Source organism: Neomonachus schauinslandi, chromosome 9, assembly GCF_002201575.2.
Source record: "Neomonachus schauinslandi chromosome 9, ASM220157v2, whole genome shotgun sequence".
NCBI classification, from domain to species: Eukaryota; Metazoa; Chordata; class Mammalia; order Carnivora; family Phocidae; genus Neomonachus; species Neomonachus schauinslandi.
The window spans coordinates 113,578,941-113,602,890 of NC_058411.1; the positions used below are offsets into that span (position 1 = coordinate 113,578,941).

Below are 23,950 nucleotides of genomic sequence, written 5' to 3' on the forward strand. Positions count from 1 at the left end.
CAGCAAGAATATATCCTGAATGGGTAGAAAGAATATGGGCTAATTGAGGGCAGAAATTGGAGTGTGTGACTTTTATACCATGGAGAATTCAGTTTGAGGACATCCGTATTCTCTGTGTATTGTGTCTCATTAGTAATCTTCCACTTTAGACTTTGAGAGCTTGTTTATGGATCCAGTACATTTTGTTGAAATTGATTGACCCCATATATACAGAAAGCCTTGCCTTTTAAAAATCAAATAACTGAGACCTTTCACTGCCAATGAAAAGTTAGAACAGCAAATTAACTTACTCTTATTTAGCTCTTTTGTTACTATTTATATTTTGTAAGAAGCCAGGTCAAAATTCTAGAATCATTTTCTCTTTAATCCAGTTTAATCCTCTTGCTTATTCAAAATAACGTGGCATGACTTTATTACAATTCCAGTTTGCTGCCACAGAAGGATTAGGGCTTATTAAAATGATGAAGGAAGAGTGACCTTTAAAAAATAATGTGTGTGTAATACAGAGCCAAATCTGGATTTCAAAAATAGTAAATAATTATGAAAGAGACAAAAACCGGGCGCCTGGGTGGCTCAGTTGGTTAAGCGACTGCTTTCGGCTCAGGTCATGATCCTGGAGTTCCGGGATCGAGTCCCACATCGGGCTCCCTGCTCCAGGGGGTCTGCTTCTCCCTCTGCCCTCTTCCCTCTCATGCTCTCTGTCTCTCATTCTCTCTCTCTCAAATAAATAAATAAAATCTTTAAAAAAAAAAAAGAGACAAAAACCTTCAAACCATTCTTTTGGCATCAAGATTAGTTTTCCACCATAGGGCTTTTGGGCTATTCATGTACTGAATTTTGTGGATGGTTAGTAAAGCCTGTGTCCCCAAATCCAGATGTCTGAAAAGACCACCAGTAAGTTTCCTTAATACACGTAGTCTTGGTCATTCCACTCCCTAGACCTTTGTTGTCCAGTATGGTAGCCACTAGCCAGTTACATGTGTCCCAAGTTTAATTTACATAAAATAAAAAACATAATTCGGCAGTTGCACTGGCTACATTTCAGGTGCTCAGTAGCCCCGTGTGGCTAGTGGCTACCAAGTTTGACAGCTCAGTTTGATAGAATGTTTCTATCATTGCAGAAAGTTCTTTTTTAGAGCGCTGTTGTTGATTGAGAGTGGGGATGGCAGGAGGAGAGTCTTGTGTTTCTGCTTTTCACATATTTGTTCTCAGGTGTGAGACAGGGACACTAAAAGTTGGTTCCTAAAAAGTTAATGTATTCATTAGAAATTACTTCTGTTCCTGTTGTTATTGCGGAACTTTGAAACCGCTCCATTGCCAACCAAGAAATACACACTTGCTATGAGAGAGCCTTCAGCCTTCTTTTTTCCCCTGTTGTTTTCTTCCCACAGCTGCTGGGCATGTTGTGTGCATGCATCGTATTGTGCAGAAGGAGTAGAGATCCTGCTTATGAGCTCCTCATCACCGGCGGAACCTATGCATAGTAGAAAATGCAAGCCTGAGCTTTTTTTAGTCTTGTTGTTCTGATTTGGAAGGTGAATTGAGCAGGTCTACTTCATTAGCAGCCTGAGTTCATTTAGTTAAAGCACACAGGTGTTGGACAAAGCAGCTTGGCTCTTCATGTGCCCACCTACTTCCCTACCCACCCAGGATTTTCTTTTCCTCTAGTCTAGCTGACTCTCCATGTCCCTAAGTTTTTAAGTATGGCAGTATATGTTCTCATTTCAGAACCATTTGCAGGTTGCATAGTGTGGGAGAACCAAAGGAGGGCCTGGGCCTGCTTCTGTGACCTCCATGCAGTAACAGGGCTGCTGCCAGAGTATCACTGGGCCCTTTCAGTCTTCATGATGGAGAACTCGGGGCCAAAGGTTTTTGGGGGGAGGGGGAGGAAGCCAGCTGTGGTTAAAGTTAACACCAGATGGTGCCCCTCATCAGTGTCCTTTGAAAAAAACATATACTGTAGTCCAATAAGATAGCAACTGTATAAAATTGCTAAAATAGATTTTAGAATCATACAGTGTGTCTCTTGGTTCATCTTCAAAATCAGACTGGTTTTTGAAACTAGCAGTTTTTAATCAAAGCTGGCTTTATAGGAGGAGTATAATGTATGCACTACTGTTTTAAAACAATTAGTGTGAGTGTGTGTGTGTTTTTGTATGATTAAGCCCATTCATTGTAAGTCTAAACTCGTTAGGATTAATGTACCCATGTAGACTAGCAAAATAGTATGTAGATGTGATCTCAGTTGTAAATAGAAAAATCTAATTCAATAAACTCTGTATCACCCCTCAACATGTACTTTGTAATTATTTGGGGATACTTCAGTTCCCAAGCAGCAGTGTAATGTTTTAAATGTTGGTGCTGTCTACAGTTCATCAAGATTTGCATGTGTTTTAATTATATCAGTTGCCAAATTCTAAAGGCCTTGGGATCCAGAAAACCACAGATGCTTTTCAGTCCAGTATATCCTACAAATATAGAACACCTGAGCATGTGCATGACTCCGGCATACGGCGATGACGCTCTCCTGGCCTTTAAGGATAATGTGGAGTCCTGTTATAGGAGACATAGAAAGAAGCAGATAATTTCCATACAGGGCAATGACTGTAGTAACAAAACAACGGGAGTGCAGAGGAAGTACCCAGAGAGGTCAGAGGCAACTTCCTGGAGAAAAAGCCTGAACTCAGATAGGCTTTGTGGGAGAGGGCACACAGGAGTGTGAGATGGGCTAGAGTGTGCAGGGAGCTACAAGTAGCTCATTGTGCCTTTAGCTTAAAATACAGGGCTGGGAAAAGAAGTTGAAGTGGCAAAGTGCAAGTCCTCTAGGGTGTCCCACTACATTCTGTGGAGGTCCAGTGTCCCTGGAAGGTGGAGGCAGCCATGTGTGGTGCCAGTGGACGTGTTGTGGATGTCCCTGTGGCTGCGGGAGGGAGGATGATTGGAGGGACTTGACTGGGCTTCAGTGAGGGGGGTGTAGTGGTTTGGGGGAGAGCAGAAGAGTGGTTGGTGGCAGTGGGGAGGGGGATGCTGGAATTCCATCACTGGTTGCATGTGGGACAGAGAGAAGGGAGAGGAAGGAGTCCAGCATGAGGCCCAGGTTTCTGGCTCAGTCGGCTGAGGAAACAGAATTAGGAATAGAGCTAGGGAGCAAGTAAGGACCACATCTAGGGGTATGGGTTCACATTCCGTTTTGGATCAGTCCGTTTGGGGGAAATTACGCAGGTCTGTCCTGCCTGAAAATGGAGGTGTTGAGAGAGGGATAAGAACTAACTCCTATTCACAAAGCGGAAGTTAACTAAAACATTCATGGCTTCTGAGAACTACAGGTGGTTTGCTAGGTCCCCTGACCCATCCCCCCTCTTGTCCCTACAGGTTGCACAGCAGGCAGGGATGCTTTGCTTGTCCTCACGACTTTCACTAGTGCCTTCTCCCCCTAGTACTGTCTCTTTTCCTCCCCTTTCTGGTTTTCTATTGTACCATTCTGTGGCTGCCCCGTCACAGATTAGAGCTGGGGTGAACAATATCTGGACTGATGTTTTCTGCATGGCAGAACTGAGCCTCTAGAGTAGGAAATTGCTTTGGGAAAATGTGCCGATTGGTAGCCTAGTCTTTGAACTTGCCCAAGACGCTAATTCCACATACTCCTTTACTCATTCCTCTCTGCCTGGTCAAAGAGCAGCTTCCTCCCTTTTAATGGTGGACTAGGAGTTTGTATTACCCTGAGACTCTGGTCGCCAGTGCTTATTCTTCAGAGGGCAAAAGAGCCACTTTTTAGGTCTGAATTTAATGGATGAGCCCTCAGGCTGTGCCACTTTCCCCACTGTTGTCTGCACATTGGAATCACCTAGAGAACTTTGGGAACTACAGGTGCTTGGGTCCCTTGGGAGCTTCCAGAGAGCAGTGAAGGCTGAGAACCACTACCGTATCCTGTTGCCTATTCTTTGAAAGTTAATTTTATTTGGAAATAATTTCAAAGTTACAGAAAAATTACAAGAATAAGAATTATACATACAAGGCCCCCAAGCCCTTCATTTAGATTCACCTATTCACATTTTGCCCTGCTTAACCTGTCACTCATGTTCTTGTGTGTGCTGTCTCTGTACCAGTATCATGGCCTTTAATACTTTGGTGGGGATTTCCTAAGGATAAGGATATTCTAATTGAGAACACTTAACACAATACTTAAACCCACCATTCGTGTTTCAGTTGACCTCACAACGTCCTTTATACCATTTCCCCTCCAGTTCTGGATCCAGTCAAGGACCAGGTGTTAATAGTTAGCTGTCCTGTCTCTTTGGTCTCCTTTAATCTGGAACGTTGCCATAGCTTTGTCACTTACGACATTGACATTTTGGAAGAATAAAGTCCCTTTTAAATGCTGCTACTCATTTTGGGTTTATCGGATGTTCCCTCTTGATTAGATTAGGTTTTGCATTCCAGGTGGTCGGAGCACTAACCGTGTCATGTGTCCTCTCAGGGTGTGACAGCAGGAGCACACAATGTCATCTGCCCTGCCATGGGGCTGTTCATTTTGATCACCTGATGTATCATTCAGGGTCCAATGAGGGGAAAATGTAAACAAGAAATGACAGAAACAGTTGCTTACTGTGGTAAAGATTGGTTAACTAGTAAAAGGGGGTTAAAAAAAAAAAAGGCCCTAGGGCAGCTTAGTAGGAAACAGCTCCCACCCCGAGGGTCATGGAAGAGAGGACAAGGAACTGTCCTCAGAGCAGGGCCCTGCAAATCTGAGGGTCGGACCCCTGACAGGAGTGCCACCTGCCCTGTGCTGTAGGATAAACTCCCCGAGGTGCCCAGCCCCGAGCCAGGAGAGCGGAGCGCTGGCGGCGTGGAGGATGCTGCTGGCTCCCATGCCTGACCGAAACACAGTCTCGTCTAGCCTGGCCATCCTCTTCACAGGTCCCTGTTAGCCACCTGGTGGAAGAGGAATGTCCCAGCATGGCAAGGAAGGGAGAGGAAGGGCAAGGAAGGGAGAGGAAGGGCAAGTTTGGCACACTTGGTTAGGGTGGCTTATAGTTACTGTTTTATCCCTTCCAACTCGGGCGATTTCTGGAGACATACTACTGTAAGACTAAACATTTAAATATCCTGCTCCTCCCTCCCTTCTCCCCCAGTTATTTTATATATCTATTTATATTTGCTATGGACTGATGGATTCCCATTTTTTTCGGTGGTTTAGAATTCCTTATTTTCCTTTTGTGTTTTGTTTTTGGTTCTCAAATAGTTCCAGATTTGGCCAGTGGGAGCCTCTTCAAGCTGCTTTCTGTGTCCTGACATTTTTGTTGAACACCTTTGTAATTTCTGACTTAATAAGATGTTCCAGGCTCTTCTCGTCATACCCCTGGTGCCCAGCCCTGGAATCAGTTTCTGAGGAGCCTTGGTCCCTGGCTCTAGCTGTGCTCATTACTACCAGGGTGTCTTTGCCTCTCATCCTAAGAATAAGAGCTTGTCTTACTCTTTTAAAATTGTTCCCCCCCCCTTTTTTTTAAACAAAAGTAACAGTGCTTTAAAAAATGTAAACCATAACAGACATCTGTAAAGAAAAAAGTACCCACAGGTAGACAAGTGTAGGATGGTGTGTATCCTTCCAGACTTTACATACATAAAACCAGATTTGGTGGTGGGGTTTAGTTTTGCTTTTGGCTAGTATATGAATTCTGTTCTACAAGGTCTTTTTTTCTTCATCACAACATAGTATGTGCTCTGTATCAGAATGTAGAATTCTGACATTTTTGTTAGCTACATGGATATATTAGTATCATGCTTAACTAGCGTACAGTGGGTGGACGTTCAGATTGAATCCAGCCTTGCTGCAGTGAACACTCCCATACACATACTGTGAGGCATTTCTTTTTTTTTAAATCTTTTTATTGAGGTGAAATTCACATAGCATAAAATTAACGATTTTAAAGTGCACAGTTCAGTGGCATTTAGCACATTCACAGTGTTGTGCAACCACCTCCTCTCTCTGGTTCCAAAGCATATTCATCGCCCATGTTGTGCATTTTTATATGGACTCAAGGAGTCTTAGTAGTGGATTTACTCTGGACCAAAAGTCACATTAAAGGTTTTTCATAGCTACATCCACTTGCCCTTTCTAGGTTATTCCAGTTTATATTCCCACTAGCAATTGAAAATGTGCATTTCCCTATACCCTCGTTGACACTTAGGGTATTATCAGCCTTTATTTTTCTTCCAATCTGATAGACAAGAATATGTATTTTTTGACTAGTAGCTAGGCCCAGAATGTTTTCAAAGATGTTTCAGTCATTTGTTTCTGTTGGATTTCCAGTTTCAGTCATCTGCCTAGTTTGATAGGTTGTTGGCGGTGGGGTTCTTTTCCCTTACAGGGCTAAGTTTACTTAGGAAATTTTTCTATGAAATTCAGTGCCTGTTGCTAGTGTGTGTGTGTGTGTGCGCGTGCGCTAATCTTCCTGATATATTTCCTAAGTTTATATCTTCTGGGTGGCTCTTTATTGCAGTGTCTCTGAGGTCTCCTGAGGGTGTCCGTGACCTTGTAGAAACACCCTAGGTTTACCTACTGAATACTTCCCTGGACAGTGCTGAGTGCATTGGTAGTGGTGAGGAAATGGCCTCACACACAGGTCCTTCTCTCCTGAGTCCTTCTCTCCTTCTCTCCTCACTGACAGGAAAGTAGATATGGAAATTCTAGTAATAAGATAGAAAAGAAATGTGTGTACCTTTGCATCCCTAGCACCTGACACATAGTGGACACTGAATATCTGACATAAGTCACTGTGGTGCCATAAGAATATGGTTTTCTTTTTTTTATTTTTTTAAGCTGAAGAGCCCATTAGCCAGAAAGGTTCTCATCCCTGGCTGCATAGTAGAATCACCAGGAGGATGTTTAAAATATTTATGCTCAAACTCAACTGGCCGAGAATTGGTTTCAGTCTGTCCAAAGTGGGACCAAAGCATGAGCATTTTAAAAAGACTTGTTAGTAACTTCACTGAGCAGCCAGGGTTGAGAACCTCTGCTTGTCTGGGATGGAAACCCTACAAGTAGAGCTTGAGGTGGAGCGGGGGCTGCCTCTCTCTTCCCTTTGGCCCCCAGCAGGGTTTGCTGGGCACAGTTTGAAAGCCGCGTCAGCCCCATGGTCCCGAGAATCCTGTGAGGATGTGGAGGATGGTGTGCCCACCTGCTGGTGGCAGTTTTGTTCGGGGCTTGTGCTGCTGCTTCACACGCCAGCATGGGAATTAGGCAGACATCCTGGTTCAGCCAGAGGAGCAGGGTCCCCTGTGCTGAGGTTGCAGGGCCTGGGAATAGCTATGGGAAGGTGGTGGGAATTAGGTGTCGGGTCTCCGTGCATCTAGTTCGGCCAGATAGTGGATTGCTACCCCTTTGCTCCTTGTCACCTCTGGGAGGGACTTACTGATATAACTGCAGCTCTCCAGAGGGCATGCTGTGAGGGTGATTCTGCCAAGCCCAAAGTTGTTGCTGGTTATAGCCAAGATTCAGAGGTGGTGGGCCTTTTCGTTAAAAATGGTCATCCCTGGCTTTTAATTAGCACTTTTATCTAATTTGAACTTTATGGGGATAGCAACTTACACAAGGGGCTTATTGCACCCATATTACTGATGATGAAAATGAGGTCCAGAGAAATGATCACTTGCCTATGAGCACACAGGGAAGCCTGAGCCTGGCTTTGTCCTGATGTTGGCCATTCTTCTGTCCCCTGCTTCATCTGTCCGACCAGCCCTCCGTCGGGGAGAGGGCTGCTGTTATTTGTACGTCCAGTTACACACATGCCAGCCCCCCTTTGTCTGGTACCATTTCTTCTGCTGGGAGGGCTGTCCGTCCACACGATTGGTTCACAGCCACTGAGGTTCTGACCTGCTTGGTGCACAGAGTGGAGAATGCTGTGGAGGCAATGAATCGGACTTAGATTCATTTGTGGGTTTTTTCCCTGGGATGAATTATGACCCACGAGTTGCTTTCAGTTCTATTCTCTGGCTCCCTGAATGACTGGAGCCCAGGCTCTGTTATCTAACGCTTATTACCCAGCGCCCTCTGGGGCCCATAGACAATGCAGCACCTGTCAGAGATGATGATAAATATCTAGGCCAAAGGTTTTTTTTAAAAATCTCTGCAGTCGAATGGAATGCTCTATCAAGATGACAGGGTATTTTCAGGGAATAAATAAAGCACTGATACCTAACTTACTCTTTTTCTTCCCTCTTGGCTGCCACACATGACCTGACCCTGGTGGTCAGTCTCCTTGGCTGCCCTTCCTCTTCTGGGCCCTTGCTCGGGCTTTGTCCCTGCTGCTAGCCCCTTCTCTGCCTCCTGCTCGGCCTGAGGAGGACCTGCCCGTCCGCAAGGCCTGGCTCAGCTCAGAAGTCGCTCCTCACCTCCTCCTTTTCCACTCTTCCCGCTCCTGTCTCACAGCCTGTAAGTTACCAAGTCCTGTTGATCTGCTTCCCTCGTCCTTCCAGAATTGCTCTCCAGCCCCATTGCCACTTCCCAGACAAGCCGCCATCACCTCTGTGTTGGGCAGCCTGGGCCTGGCCTCCCGGTCACATCTCACCCTGCTTGCTGTCTGCCTTGTGTCAGAGGGATTATGGCGTCTGTGTCCCCCCTCTGGAATGAGTGAGCTCTTTGAAGGCACCCCTTTGTCTCACACAGAGCCTGGGCTCCAGTCCTCAGGGAACAGTAGCCCCCTCCAGCAGCATCTCTCAGGGTGTGCACAGTGGAGGAGAATGGCATGTCCCCCTTCCACCCCTGCAGTCTGGCCCCTTGTGCTGACAGTGTTGGGCTCCCACAGGTGAGTGAGGGGGAGGCCCGGGACTGAGGAGCCACCAGTTTGCACTGGCTCTCTCCCTGACATCCACTCCCAATGCATTTGGCAAGGATGGAGCCTTCTGTGGCCAGAGCAGGGCTTTGGCAGGCCTTGGCCAGCATTGGAAGTTGTGTTTCTGGGGGCCTGGGTCCAAAAAGAGAAAGGCCTGAGAGCATTGAGAACAGAAGACGAGTGTGGCCACCTCAGGGCCCAGGGCCAGCCTGCATGGGCTCTGGAGCCCCTGCCTGGGTGGGATTTGCCATGTTTGACAGGAAGTGGCACAGGCCGAAGTGGCTTCCCTACGCCTCAGCTGGGTCTGGGAGACAGGATCACTTGCACCCACAAAGTGCAAAGCCTGTCGTCCTGGGCTTTGCACCATGGCCCCTTCACCTCCAGTGGATTCATCGCCTATTTCCTCCCCAGACTGAGCTTGGCTCATCCCCAGAAGGTTCTAGGTGTTCCCACCTCCTCCCTGTGCTCACACATTTACCCCACTCTGATGCTCTTCTCTGTGCCCTGTCTGCTGCTGCCCTTCCGAGACCCCTTTTCAGTCCCTCTGCTCCCAGAAAGCCTGGTGCCCCCATCACAGGACTACTGAGCCCCTTCTCATTGCCCTACCCCGTCCCCCGACCCCTGCGGCCTTCTCCCATTTGCCCGAGTGTGTCTCCCTCACAGTCTGGGAGTTCCCAGACTGGGGCCAGGGCTCTTCTCCCTCCCCAGCAGACCTCGGGACAGACCTGGCCAGTGCCTCAGTGAGGACACTGGAAGTAGGCAAGCTCTGCCCACCCCCCACCCCCACCCCCAGGACTTCTCCCCTCACTCCTTTCCCTCATCTTGGTTGGGGCACTTGGACACGGGGGCAGAAGAGTGAAAGGGACCCCTGCAGACCAAGGAATAAAAATGCACTCCTTTATTCCCTGTGGGAGAGACAGCTCAGGGAGCTGCCAGCGTCCATTCTGGGAGGCAGGCTCCATCTTGGGGCCCCAGGAAGGCCAGGGCAGTGATTGGGGGCACCACTGGCCTCACGGGCAGGGCAGGTCCAGGTGGGGGCTGCTGCCCCTTCCTCAGAGCTTTTCCAGGTAGGAACCAGGGACGAAGCCACGCTGCCCATTCCGTTCCACTGTCCACCAGCCATCCTCCCCCTCCAGGATGACTTCCAGGATGTCTCCCGCAGAGATACTCAGCTCGTCGGAATTCTGGGCAAGAGAATGAAAGTGCATTGGGCTGGAGGGGCCACTTCGGGGGCCTGGGGGTAGGCTCTGGTCGGCACCCCCACCCCAGGCAGTAAATGCAAGTTTGTCTCCCATGTGGGCGCAGTCCTCAGAGCTGCACCTGGCCTCCTGGAGCCACAGAATGAGGCCGCTCTCTGGGCTGGGGTGGCCTTTGGAGACAGGTAGGGTCTGGGGTGTCTGTGGGACTCAGCCTCCTGCCCTCCCTGGTTTGTCATTGTAGACCTCCCTCACCCTGGGGCTTCTTCCCCTCACTTTCCCCCTGCCGCCCCCTCCCCCCCCAGCTCTGCTCCAGGCCCAGGGGCAGGTGTGCTCACCATGCTCCAAACATTCCCAGGCCCACTGCACACAGCCTCCCCAGTGCTGGTGAGCTAGCCCCTGTCGTGCAAGCACATTCTCATTCTCTTGGCCTGTCCCCCTGCCAACCAAGGACCAGGCTTTGGGAGTCTGCACAGACCACTTAGCCCCGAGGGGATGGCTGCCTTCAATCCGGGTGGACTGAGGGCGCTCTGCAACCTTACCTCAAAGCAGGGAGCAGACTGAACTCTTGAGGATCTCAGCACAGCTGCCCTGTGGCCCCCTGACCCATCCTCTCCCCGTGGACCTCAGAAAACCAACCCGGGCCCAGCTGAGGGGCTCATTCTGGCTGTGGCTTGTTCTTGGCACCCACGGCCCCAACCTGAGGGCACAGAGACTGACCCTCGGACCCTTTCCTGCAGGTAGCCCCAGCGTCTGTCAGTGTGCCTGCTCATGCACGCACACCCAGGCAGACACAGGCCCTTGTCCCCATTCATCAACGTTTGCTCAGCAGCTCTACACCGAGCCACTCCTAAGTGCTGGGTGCTGTTCTGAGGGCGCACACGCCGGCACACTCCAGGGCACAAGCCTCTGTGTGGCCGCACTCAGGCATACCTGTGCCCTCCTGAGGAGAGGAGGGTGAGGGCCTCACCTGGGCCGTGTAGTCATAGAGCACCCTGTAGCCCTGGGCTGGCAGAGTTGGGGGGCCCGGCGCCTCCTTCACTGCGATGGTAGAGTAGACAATCTCATTCTGTTCGGGGGTTGGGGTCAGGGTCTCTGTGGAGGCTGAAAGCAGTGGGAGAGGCCTGGAGCCCACTCCTTTCAAAGGCAGTGATCCCTGGAGACGCCCCCTGGTGTGGAGCTTCCCCAGACTTGGCTCAGCCTCCCCGCAAAAGCATTTGGACAACCCATCCATGCCATATAGGAGTCCTCTCCTTTCCCCTGGGCTCAGTTGTTTAGTGGCCCCTGCGTCACCCCCAGTCACCTGCAGAAGCTGCCAATGATGTAGTCTTGGGACTCCCGTGCAGCAGTCCAGAGAACCTGGGGACAAGAAGGAAAGCAGGTGGGCCCTGGAGGGAGGGGGATGAGGCAGGGGGCCCTCAAAGCTCCAGGGCTGAGCTCCCCCAAGGGTGGTCCCAGTGGCCTTGCCTTCCCCTGCCGTACCCTCCCGGGCCTCCTCGGCACCTGCTCCTGCTCCTGCGCCTGCTCCTCGCAGGCCCTCCACGCGCCGCTCCCAGGGCCCTGTGCCCCTAGACCCCTGCTCCACCCTCCCCCACTGGTGAAGCCGTTGCCCCTCAGCGTGCAGCCCAGTCGTGCCCCGCTGGGGCCTCCACCTGCCTGGGCCCAGCCAGTCCTCCTCCCTGCGCTCCACCGTGACCCGGCCAGCCCGGCCGCTCCCTGACCAGGCGACGTCGGGCCCCTGTGTACGCACGAGGCGGTGCCGCGGTCGTTCACCCCTTCTCCTGTGCCTGGCTCAGGCCTGGGCGAGCGGGAGTCGTGAAGGTTGTCAAATAAAAGAACGGGACAAGCAAGAGGCGGACACTGGGGCCACCAGTGGGGAGGCATGCGTGGGCACCCCACGGAGCAGGCAGGGCTGAGGGCTACACAAGAAGAGGCTGACGCCATTCCCAGCTTCAGGAAAGGCTTCTGGGTAGGGTCGGGCCAAGTCCTGAAAGAGCTTCACCAGGCAGAGATGGCGCAAGGCCTGGCCAGTGAGCGGCAGACATGCAGGGGGAGCTCCGCACGGGCAGAGGAGTTTGCTGAGTGCAGTGGGCCCACCGGGGGCGTGGGAGACGAGACCGGAATAGGGACTGGGCCAGACCCCAGGGGGCCCTGAGTGTGGCTCGGTGGGGCACGAGGGGCCTTTCCCCCAGGCAGGGAAGCTCCGTGACACCCACACCCCCACAAACAAGCCCAGGGCCCGGCATGGACACCCGTGCCCAGGCTGGAGACGCAGGACAGGCGCGGGCGGACCTCAGGCCGCGCAGCTCCAACAGCAATGACACAGTCCTGCCCCTTGGTAAAAGCCGGCAGGGCCGTGGCTGGGAGGAGCAGAGCTCGCGGCGGCCGCTGTGGGCCCTCCCCCCGCCCGTTTCTCCGGAGTTGTCTGTGCCTGTGCCAGCCCCCAGCTGTGCTTGCCTTCCAGCTGGCCCCTGTGGTGGCCCCTGCCCGCCCCGCCAGTGGCCAGGCCTCCTCCGGTCGCTGGGCCTTCTCTCGCGTCCTCATGAAGGCACCCCTTTCTGTCCTTCCTTGACATCACCCCAGGTGAGCTCTTCCGTCCAGGTGTTTAAATGACCACGTGTGTTGAGCTGCGGGTCCTCCCCAGGGCTGCACGGAGGCCCGAGTCCCCCATGATTCCGCACGGTGAGATGGTGAGGGGGTGCCTGCCCTCCTCCTGGGGTCCTGACTCCTGGAGGGGCATGCTGTGCCTCCGGAGGCGTCCTCAGGGGAGGCTCCAGGGGTTCCTGAGGCCTCAGGAAAAAGCTGGGAGGGCTGGGAGATCCATCCACCCATCCTCACCCTTCCCTACCACCCGCAGGCAGGGCCTTCCTCGGCAGGAGGTTGGATGGAGAGAGGGCGTCACAGGGGCCTCGGGGTGGGAGTGGGGCGCAGGCACCACACGAAACCCACAGATGCTGTCAGACCCCCACCGACAGGGCCCACAGACCCTCAGGAGCCTGGCTGCCGGAGACCTCCCTGAGCAGGCCATGGTGCTCTCAGTGGGCTGTCGCTGTTGTCGCCCAAGGCCTGAACCAAGAGAGTCCTTAGGCTCTGAGTCTGACGCAAACAACTCATGGGCTCCTTATCTAGCGAAGGCCAGTGACTTGTGCGGGTGACACAGTGATGTGTGGTATGAGGGCCCTCTGCAGCCAGGCCAGAGAAGGGGCCCTGAGAAGCCCGGGGAACTCTCCCAAGAGTCCTGGCTCTCGGGCCCGCGCCTGTGCCCTGATCCTGCCCCAGCCGGAGAGTGCCACCACTGCAGTGTGACTGTCCAGGGCACCAACCCAGGCTAGCAGCCGGGCCCAAGGGACGCGAAGCCAGCCTCGGGCCTCCCTGGAGCTCCCGGCACAGTCACTGGTGAGTAAGTGGGCTCTGATGATTTGCTTAATGTCTGGGACCCTTGGGCTGCGGGTGTCATGAGCCACATTGAGTCTGTCTTGTCCCCAGAGTGCCCAAGACCTACACACAGCACCAGGCCCACCGTAGGTGCTCGATAAGTACATGTGGAAGAGCCACTTGCAGGTGGGAAGGCTGGACCCAATTCCTGGCGCCTCCCCAGCCCCATCAGGCACCTCACCTCTTTATCATGCCGCAGGATGGCTGGACGCCAGGGCTGCCCGATGCCGGGGTGACCTCCCGATTGTAGTAGTTCTGGAAGGGCACCGGAGCTGTGGGCAGCAAGCCAGTGAGGCCCAGGGTGGCCAAGGACGGGGCAGGCAGGACCCATGCCACCTGATACCCCAACTGGTCCCTGTCCGGAGACCCAGACTCGGGCCCCACCTCCCCATTCTGGCCCTCAGCTGCCTCCGGGCTTGGGGAAGGGGCTTCTCTCACAGGCCCTAAGAGGGCCCCCCGTCTCTGCCCCCGCTTCTGAGTGTTGTAGCGTTCTTAAACGCTGCGCGGCCTCTGCCTCAGGCGGCGGCGGCAGGCCGGGCACCCAGCCAGGGGACTGCGCCGTCCCCGACCCCTCCTCCGGGTCCGGCCAAGGCTCCTGCACCCAGAAGGGAGCTGCGAGCTGCCCTGGCCCGTCCCGGCGGCGCAGGCTCGGAGAGCTGGGGCCAGGCCTCACCTGGGGGCTCGGTGCCTGTGCTCTTGGCGTGGATAAAGCCGTCGATGTCGGCTTCCACGCTGCAGCCTTCTAGTGTCACCCGCACCTCCTCATAGAGCTGCGGGCAGGAAAGAGAAGAGGCTGAGCGACCAGGCCTCACCTTGACGCCCCCCCTTGTCCAAGTCCTGCACCTCAGTGGGCCTGAACTCTGGCAGGAGCCCCCGTCCCACCAGCCTCCTCACGGGCCTTGTGTGCACAGCTCCGTGCCTATATTTGGGGGCGGTGGCATGAGGGCTCAGAGCCCCGGCTGACAGCTTCTCCTGGTTCCTAAACACTTGCTGTGCGCAAGGTCCTATGCAAGGGGCCTACCTCACGCCTGCCCTCGGAAGGAGACACTGCTTTCCCCCATTTTACAGACAAGGAAACAGGAAAAGTGACTTGCCCAAGGTCACAGAGCAAGAATTCATTGCAGCCAGACTGGATTTCATTTGAGAAGATCCAAAGCCCACACTCCTTCCTCTGCCATAAGGAAGGCACCACATGGACTCAAGTCATTTTGGGGGGAAAACCCCCAAACCCCACAGTCCATGGGCAGAAGGGGTCAGGCAAGGAATAGCAGTGGGCATGAGGGAGTCCGAGCTACCTCAAAAGAGAGCTCATGGCTCTCAGACTGCATCAACAGAGGTCAGAGCCCCTGGCGTGGAAGTGGCAGCCCCCCTGTCCTGGGGGACCCCACCCCAACACTCCTGGCATGTAGAGTTCAGGAAGGGGAACCAGGATACCGCAGAGAGTCTGGGGGGCAGAGGAGGGACTGGACCTTAGCTCCTGCAAGCACCAGCTGTGGAGGAGAGCCGCCCAGGGTCCTCCAGCATCTCTGCAAACCTCTGAGAGGCAGTGTCCACCGACCTCCCCGACCCTAGCAGAGGGGGCAGGTGCTCTGTGGCCCTGAGAGCAGAGCCGAGGACCTTGGAGGCAGGGGTGGGCAAAGAGGCAGACGCCAGGGCAACCACAAAGGCAGTCTTCCCGGTAGGGAGGCCAGGGCCCTATACTGAGCCCCCTGTCCTTGGGGCCCTAGGGGCAGAGGCTAAGCCCTGAGGTGTTTGTTGATGGACTCAGATGGACCCGGGCATGCTGTTGTCTGCAGGCTGCCGTCCCCTCACACCCTCACCCCAGCTCACTCTCTGGCCCTCCCTGTCCTTAGGCCCCCCACCTCATCGTCCTTGACACACTGCAAGGAGAGCTGGTTGCAGTGCACCCACATGGAGTTGCGAAGGACGGTCAGTCGGTCAAACTCTTGCAGCTGAAAGGCCTGGGAGGTGGAGGCGGGATGGAAGCGAGAAGTGAGGACGGGCTTGCGGGGCCAGGCCAGACTGGGCCCTGCGCGACGCATCCCCACCTCAGGAGGTGCTGACTAGCTACACCCCGCTCTCCTGAGCCCAAAGGAAACACCCTTCCTGGGGATCCCCACCCCCACCTCTGTGCCAGTGCCTGAGGCTTCCGGTTCCGAATGCCCTCACCCTCCCTCCGGGCTCCACCACACACTGGAAAAAGCCCTGGGGAGTGTTGTAAGAGGAGCACTGGACCTGGCGTCCTGAAGCCTGTCTCCCAGGCCTTTGTCCACCAGCAGGACCCAGAGAAGCTATGAGTTTTGTCTGAGCCTCAGTTTTGCCCTCAGCAGAAAGGGGTGAAGGCTGCCTGCCTAAAACAAAGGGCCCCCGGGCACAAAGCCAGATGGTGAGCTCCCAGAGACAGGGACCCAGCGCTGGGCCTGGGGAGAGAGTGGACGGGTGAATGAGGGAATGAGGCCTTCCTCCCGTCACTGCCTTGCTTTCCCCCACGAAGCAGCTGGAGGGATAGACATCTTTCCCATTTTGCAGCTGGGGAAAGGACTCCATGCCCAAGGTCACTCACCTCACAACTGGTCCGGTGTTCCTGCTCCCACTCGCCCCGCACCTTCTCCAACTGTTCAATGTTCTGCCTGTACACTCGCTCTGGAAGCACAGGTGGGCCTCAAGGAGGCCAAGGCCCAGACACCCTCCCCGACCCTCCACCCCTTTGCTCCCACAGTGCCCCTGTACCGAGTGCCCTCCAGGTCCTTGGAGTGCCCCCTCCTCCCTCAGAGAGACCTGCCCTGGCTTCTGGTGCCTCATCTGAATGCCTGTTAGGGCCACCTACTCTGGTACTGGTCTTTTGGCGGTGACTCTTAACTCCCCACTGTGCTCTGAGCTGCCCAGGGCTGCAGTGGAGCCCATACCTCAAGATCAGAGTTCAGGCCTCTTGCCATCCCTGGGTCCCACCCTCTCACACTTTCTGAGGCTTGGAGAAGGCAGCACTGAAGGAGGTAGGGGGAGCATGGGAGCTGTGGAGATGGAACCCAGCAGACTTGGCCATGACCTCCATTCCCAGAAATCTGAGGGACACCTATCTGCCAGCCAAGGGAGCAGCTGGGTCCTGGGAGAGGCAGAGCAGAAGGGAGAGCATTTCCAGGGAGAGTGGGGGTGAGCTCTCTGGACTAGGAGGTGTGCCAACAGAGACAAAGTGTGTTGGGGGAGGGGGGTTCTGGCATCTGGTGAAGGATAGAAGAGAAAGAGGCCTAGAGAAGGCTGTGTGTGTGTATGAGAGAGGTGAGTGGGTCTGTCTCCCATGATGGCGGGGCTGTGAAAGTCCTGGGCTCTGGAGCCAGATAGCCTAGGTTGAAATGCAGTCACCACCACTTCTTGGCTGTGTGACCTTAGGTAAATTACTTAACCTCTCTGTGTCTCAATTTCCTCATTTGTTAAAAAGGGGGTTGCAACAGTGTGGCCGAACCAGTGGGGGCTAACCTCACCCACTAGCACACCTGCAGCAGCTGCAGCCAACCCTCTCAGCTAACTGTGCTGGTCGGTGACCAGCCCTCCCCACCAGCAAGCCTGCAGCAGTCACAGCCAAGTCACAACAGGAGGGTATATGTAGCCCACATAGGTGATACCTCTGGAGTCCTGGTTCTAGTGAACAGGAAGGATTGTGCACTGGGCCCCACAGGACACCTTCTACATAAGACCACTACTTTCAAGTCCAGGATACATAACTGACTTACCTAATACATAGAAACAAACACAGACAAAATGGGGGGAAGAGGAATATGTTCCAAATGAAAGAACAAGACAAAACCTCAAAAAAAAAAAAAAAAAGAACAAAGCAAAGATAAACAATCTACCTGATAAACAGTTCAAAGTGATAGTCATAAAAATGTTCACCAGACTTGAGAGGAGAGTGGATGAACTCAGAACTTCAACAAAGAGATGAAAAAAAGAACCAAGCAGAGCTGAAGAATTTAATAACTGAAATGAAAAATACACTAGAGGGAATCCACAGCAGATTAGAGGATGCAGAAGAACAGATCAGGGATCTGGAAGATAGGGTAGTAGAAAATTTCCAAGATAAATAGCAAGAAGAAAAAAGAATTTTAAAAATGAGGATAGGTCAAGGGATATCAGGTGTACTAAAATTTGCATTTTAGGGGTCCCAGAAGCTAAAGAGAGAAGGGGGCAGAAGACTTACTTGAAGAAAGAATAGCTGAAAGCATCCCAAGCCTGGGGAAGGAAACAGACATCTGGGTCCAGACATCCAGGGTCCAGGAATCACAGAGAGCCCAAACCAGACAAGACAAACCCAAAGAGGCCCACACCAAAACAAATAATCATTAAGAGATCAAGAATTAAAGCTAAGAAATCTTAAAAGCAGCAAGAGAGAAGCAACTAGTTATATATAAGGGACACCATAAAGCTAACAGCTGATTTTTTCAGCAGAAACTTTGCAGGCCAGAAGGGAGTGGTGTGATATGAATAAAATGCTGGCAGGAAAACAAAACAACAACAACAAAACAACCTAAGGGTGTCTACCTGGCTCAGTTGGTGGGAGAGTGTGACTCTTGATCTTGGGGTTGTGAGTTTGAGCCCCACGTTGGGTGTAGAGATTACTTAAAAAAAATTAAAACCCCTAAAATCAAGAATACTCTACTTAGCAAGATTATCATTCAAAGAAAAGTTAAAGGAGTTCATCATCGCTAAACTGACCTTACAAGAAATGTTAAAGGGATTTTTTTTTAAATGGAAAAGAAAAGGCCGTAACTAGAAGCAAGAAAATTATGAAAGGGAAGAAGTTCACTAGTAAAAGCAAACATATTGTAAAAATAGTAGATCAATCACTTATCCAACTAGTGTGAAGGTTTAAAGAAAAAAGTAGTAAAATCAATTATATCTACAAAAATTAATCAAAGAATATGCAAAATAAAAAGATGTACAATATGACATACATAAAATGTAGAGGGGGGAGTAAAAATGCAGTGCTTTTAGAATGTGTTGGAACTTAAGTGACCATCAACATAAAATAAACTGCTATATACATAGAATATTATATATGAACCTCATAATAACCACAAACCCAAAACCTATAATAGATACACAAAAAATAAAGAGAAAGGAACCCAGCCATAACACTAAAGAAAGTTATCAAATCATAAGGGAAGAGAGCAAGAGAAGAACTACAAAAACAACCAGAAAACAGTTAACAAAATGCCAATAAATACATATTTATCAGGGACGCCTGGGTGGCCCAGATGGTTAAGCATCTGCCTTCGGCTCAGGTCATGATCCCAGGGTCCTGGGATCGAGCCCTACATCGGGCTCTGTGCTCAGCAGGGAGTGTGCTTCTCCCTCTCCCTCTGCCTGCCTGTCTGCCTACTTGTGATCTCTCTCTCTCTCTGTCAAATAAATAAATAAAATCTTTTAAAAAAATACATATTTATCAATAATAACTTTAAATATAAATGGACTAAATGCTCCAATCAAAAGACATAGGGTGACGGAATGGATAAAAAATAAGACCTATTTAGGGGTGCCTGGTGGCTCAGTTGGTTGAGCATCAGATTCTTGATTTCGACTCAGGTCATGATCGCAGGCTCATGGGATCAAGCCCCATGTCAGGCTCCACACTCATCGTGGAGTCTACTTGTCCCTCTCCCTCTGTTTCTCCCCCTGCTCTTGCTCTCTCTCTCTCTCTCAAATCGTTTTTAAAAAATAAGACCCATCCAAATACTGCCTCCAAGAGACTCACTTCAGACCTAAAGACACATAAAAATGAAGGGATGGAAAAAGATACTCTTTGTAAGTGGAAGCAACAACAACAACAACAAAAGCTGGGGTAGAAATAATCAGACAAAACAGACTTTTCAAAAAGACTGTAACAAGAGACAAAGATGGGCATTACACAGTGATAAAGGGATCAGTCCAACAAGAGGATATAACAATTGTAAATATCCATGCACCCAACATAGGGGTACCTAAATATATAAAGCAAGTAGTGACAAATGAAAAGGGAGAAATTGACAGTAATACAACAATATTAGGAGACTAATATTAGGAGGCTAACTCCACTTACATCAATGGATAGATGATCCAGACAGAAAATCAGTAAGGAAACGATGTCTTTGAATGACACTTTAGACCACATGAACTTAGATATGTACAGAAGATTCCATCCCCAAACAGTAGAATACACATTCTTTTCAAGTGCACATGAACATTCTCCAGGATAGATCACATGTTAGGCCACAAAACAAGTCTCAGTAAATTTAAGAATGTTAAAATACTACAAAGCATCTTTTCTGATCACAACAGTATGAAACTAGAAATCAATTACAAGGGAAAAACTGGAAAAAAAAAAAACCCACAAACACATGGAAGTAAATAACATGCTACCAAACAACCAATGGGTCAATGAAGACTCAAAAAGGAAACCAACAAATACTTGGAGATGAATGAAAATGGAAACACAACATTTCAGAATCTCTGTGAGGTGGCCAAAGCAATTCTAAGAGGGAAGTTTACACCAATACAGGCTTACCTCACGAAACAAGAAAAACCTCATGTGAACAATCTAATCTTACATCTAAAGGAACTAAAAAAAGAACAAAGCCCAAAGTTAGTAAGGAAATAATAAAGATTAGAGTGGAAATAAATGAAATAGAGACTAAAAAAACCCACAACAGATCAAATCAATAGATCAATAAAACTAAGAGCTGGTTCTTTGAAAAGAAACAAAATTGATAAACCTTTAGCCAGACTCATTAAGAAAAAAAGAAAGAGGACTCAAAATCAGAAATGAAAGAGAAGTTACAACCGACACCACAAAAATATAAAGGATTAGAAGAGACTACTAGAAAAAAAAAACGGATGCAGAAAAACCATTTGACAAAACTCAACATCCATTCATGACAAAAACTCTCAACAAGTAGGTTTAGAGGGAACATACTTCAACATCAAATGAAGGCCATATATGACAAATCCACAGCTAACACCATATCAATAGTGAAAAGTTGAAAGCTTTTCCTTTAAGATCAGGAACAAGACAAGGATGTCCGTTCTCACCATTTTTATTCAGCAATCAGAAAAGAAAAAGAAATAGCCAAATTGGTAAGGAAAAGTAAAAGCGCCATTATTTGCAGATAACATGACATTATATACAGAAGGCCCTAGAGCTTCCACCAAAAAACTATTTTGCAGGATACAAAATCAATATACAGAAATCTGTTGTATTTCTGTACACCAATAATGAACTAGAGGAAAGAGAAATTAAGAAAACAATCCCATTTATAATTGCACCAAAAAGAATACCTAGGAATAAATTTAATCAAGGAAATGAGAGACCTGTACTCTGAAAACGAAGGCCTTGATGAGAGAAATTGAAGACAACACAAATAAATGGAAAGATACACCACGTTCATGGATTAGAAGAATTAATACTGTTACAATGTCCACACCACTCAAAGAAATTTACAGATTCAATACAATCCCTATGAAAACACCAACAACATTTTTCACAGAACTAGAACAAATCCTAAAATTTGTACAGAACCACCAAAGACCCTGAACAGCCAAAACAATCTTGAGAAAGAGTAACAAAGCTGGAGGTATCACAATCCCAGATTTCAAACTATACTACAAAGCTATAGTAATCAAAACACATACCGGTACATAAACAGATCCATAGGAACAGAATAGAGAGCTCAGAAATAAACCCGTGTTCATATGGTCAATTAATCTACGGCAAAGGAGGCAAGAATATACAATGGGGAAAAGACAATCTCTTCAATAAATGCCACTTGGAAAACTGGAGAGCTGCATGCAAAAGAATGAAACTGGACCACTTCCTTATACCACACACAAAAATAAACTAAAATGGATTGAAGACCTAAATGTGAGACCGAAACCATAATGGTCCTAAAAGAAAACCTGGGCAGTAAACTCTTGGATGGCAGCCTTAGCAATATTTTTCTGCATCTGTTTCTTCAGTGAAGGGAAACAAAAGCAAAAATAAACAATTGGAACTACATCAAACTAAAAAGCTTTTGCACAGCAAAGGAAACCATCCACAAAATGAAAAGACAACCAACTGAATGGGAGAAGATAAGGGGATAATATTCAAAATATATAAAGAATTCATACAACTCAACATTAAAAAAATACAACCCTGGGGCACCTGGGTGGTGCAGTCTGTTAAGTGTCTGACTCTTGTTTTTGGCTCTGGTCATGATCTCGGGGTCGTGGGATCGAGCCCCGTGTTGGACTCTGCGCTTGGCGTGGAGTCTGCTTGAGTTTCTCTCTCCATCTCCCTCTGCCCTCCACCATGCATTCTCTCTCCCTCTCTAAAATCAATCAATCTTAAAAAAAAAAAAAACACCCCAATCTGATTAAAAAGTGGGCAGAAGACCTGAATAGGCATTTTTCCAAAAATGACATACAGATGACAAATAGACACATGAAAAGATGCGGGCGCCTGGGTGGCTCTGTTGGTTAAGCAACTGCTTTCGGCTCAGGTCATGATCCTGGAGTCCCAGGATCAAGTTCCGCATCGGGCTCCCTGCTCCGCAGGGAGTCTGCTTCTCCCTCTGCCTCTCTCCGCTCCCACCCGCCTCATGGCTTGTGCTCTCTCACTCACTCTCTCTCTCGCAAATAAATAAATAAAATCTTTAAAAAAAAAAGAAAAGAAAAGATGCGCAGTATCACTCATCATCAGGGAAATGCAAATCAAAACCAGTGAGGTATCACTTTATACCAGTCAAAATGGCTAGATCAAAAAGACAGGAAACAACCAGCGTTGGCGAGGATGTGGAGAAAGGGGAACCCTCTTGCACTGTTGGTGGGAATGCAAGCTGGTACAGCTACTCTGGGAAATAGTATGGAGCCTCAAAAAAATACAAACAGAACTATCATACAATCCAGTAATTCCACTTCTGGCTATTTACCTGAAGAAAATGAAAACACTAATTGGAAAAGATACATGCACACCTATGTTCAGAGCAGCATTATCTACAATAGGCAAGATGTGGAAGCAGCCTCAGTGTCCACCGACTGATGAATGGATAAAGAAGTGTATATGTATACAATGGAATATTATTCAGCCACAAAAAGGAAAGAAATCTTGCCATTCTTGACGACATGGATGAACCTAGAGGGTATGATGCCAAGTGAAATAAATCAGACAAAGAGAAATGCCATATGATTCCACTTTATGTGTGAAATCTAAAAAATGAAACAACAAAAAAACAGAAACGGAATCATAAAAATAGAGAACAAACTGGTTGCCAGAAGGCAAGGGGGTGGGAAGATGCACAAAATAAGTGCAGGGGATTAAGAGCTATAAACTTCCATTTATAAAATACATGAGTCACAGGGATGAAAAGTACAGCATAGGGAATAGTCAATAATATTGTAATAACGCTGTGCGGTGACAGGTGGTAACCACATATATCTTGGTGAACATTGCATAATGCTTATAATTGTCGATTCACTGTTGTACACCTGAAATTAATATAATATCATATGTCAATTATACTTCAATTAAAAATTTAAAAGGGGGATAGTAATAGCGCCACCTCATAGGATTCTTTTTTTTTTTTTTTTTTTAGAGATTTTATTTATTTATTCATGAGAGACAGAGAGAGAGAGGCAGAGGGAGAAGCAGGCTCCCAAGGAGCAGGGAGCCTGATGCGGGACTCGATCCCAGGACCCTGGGATCATGACCTGAGCCGAAGGCAGACGCTCAACCATCTGAGCCACCCAGGTGCCCACCTCATAGGATTCTTACGCAGAGTAGTTGAAACATGCAAAGTACCAAGAACACGTATGTTTTTATTTTACTTGAATGATTATGTGAGAGTGGTGAGCATGTGCCTCTGTACAGTCATGTGTCCGTGTGTGTCCCCAGGGTGAGGAGAGTGGTGTGCAGGGGGCGGGGGCCAGGCCTGTCTGGCCACCATCCCAGGTTGGAGGAAGCGGGCAGGGCTGCGTACCTGCCTCCATGGCTGAGTCCTTGCACTGCTTGGCCTTGTTCTGGCTCTGAGGAGACGGAGGGAAAGCCATGCTGAGCTGGCCCCAGCCCTCGGGGTCCCAGCCTCCCCGGGGGGCTCTGAAGTGCTTCCGTCCCACCCTTCCTGAGCCACCCAAGAGGACACTCAGGAGCCAACTGTGGGCACCTTCCACCGTTTACTCCAGCCTCACTCCACAGAGGACCACAGTCAAAAAGGGTCCAATAAAAATAAATAAAAACAGAAGCGTGCAGCCCATGCACACAGGTGTGACAACTGGATGTGAAGACCTGAGGGAGAAATGTGGATGGGGCCAGGTCCCGCTGCTCCACCTGGCCACCGCTGACCCCGCTGGCTGGGACTTGGGCTCTGCTTTCGACTTGCTGCCCCTAAGTCGCCCTTGGGCCCCTGTTCACCCTCACCCCAGGGGCCAGAGCAGTCAAGACGCTGGGCTCTGGATGACCTGGGTGTGCATCCTTTCTCCATTGCT

General features: G+C 49.8%; 2 protein-coding genes across 3 annotated transcripts in view; one reads left to right on the forward strand and one right to left on the reverse strand.

Annotated features, from left to right (window-relative positions):
• TSPAN3 (tetraspanin 3) overlaps positions 1-2,292 on the forward strand; it is a 28,051-nt gene extending 25,759 nt beyond the window's left edge. For both annotated transcript variants that reach the window (XM_044918009.1, XM_021693901.1), the window contains one exon: positions 1,392-2,292. In XM_044918009.1, coding sequence (XP_044773944.1) covers positions 1,392-1,484 — 93 coding nt within the window. In that variant the 3' untranslated portion in view covers positions 1,485-2,292. The remainder of the gene's footprint in view (positions 1-1,391) is intronic.
• A 7,502-nt stretch (positions 2,293-9,794) lies between these two features.
• PSTPIP1 (proline-serine-threonine phosphatase interacting protein 1) overlaps positions 9,795-23,950 on the reverse strand; it is a 45,836-nt gene continuing 31,680 nt past the window's right edge. The window contains exons 8-14 of the mRNA XM_021693984.1: positions 23,446-23,491; positions 16,026-16,105; positions 15,325-15,423; positions 14,131-14,232; positions 11,331-11,415; positions 10,998-11,131; positions 9,795-10,015 (exon numbers count right to left, since the gene is read on the reverse strand). Coding sequence (XP_021549659.1) covers positions 9,884-10,015; positions 10,998-11,131; positions 11,331-11,415; positions 14,131-14,232; positions 15,325-15,423; positions 16,026-16,105; positions 23,446-23,491 — 678 coding nt within the window. The 3' untranslated portion in view covers positions 9,795-9,883. The remainder of the gene's footprint in view (positions 10,016-10,997; positions 11,132-11,330; positions 11,416-14,130; positions 14,233-15,324; positions 15,424-16,025; positions 16,106-23,445; positions 23,492-23,950) is intronic.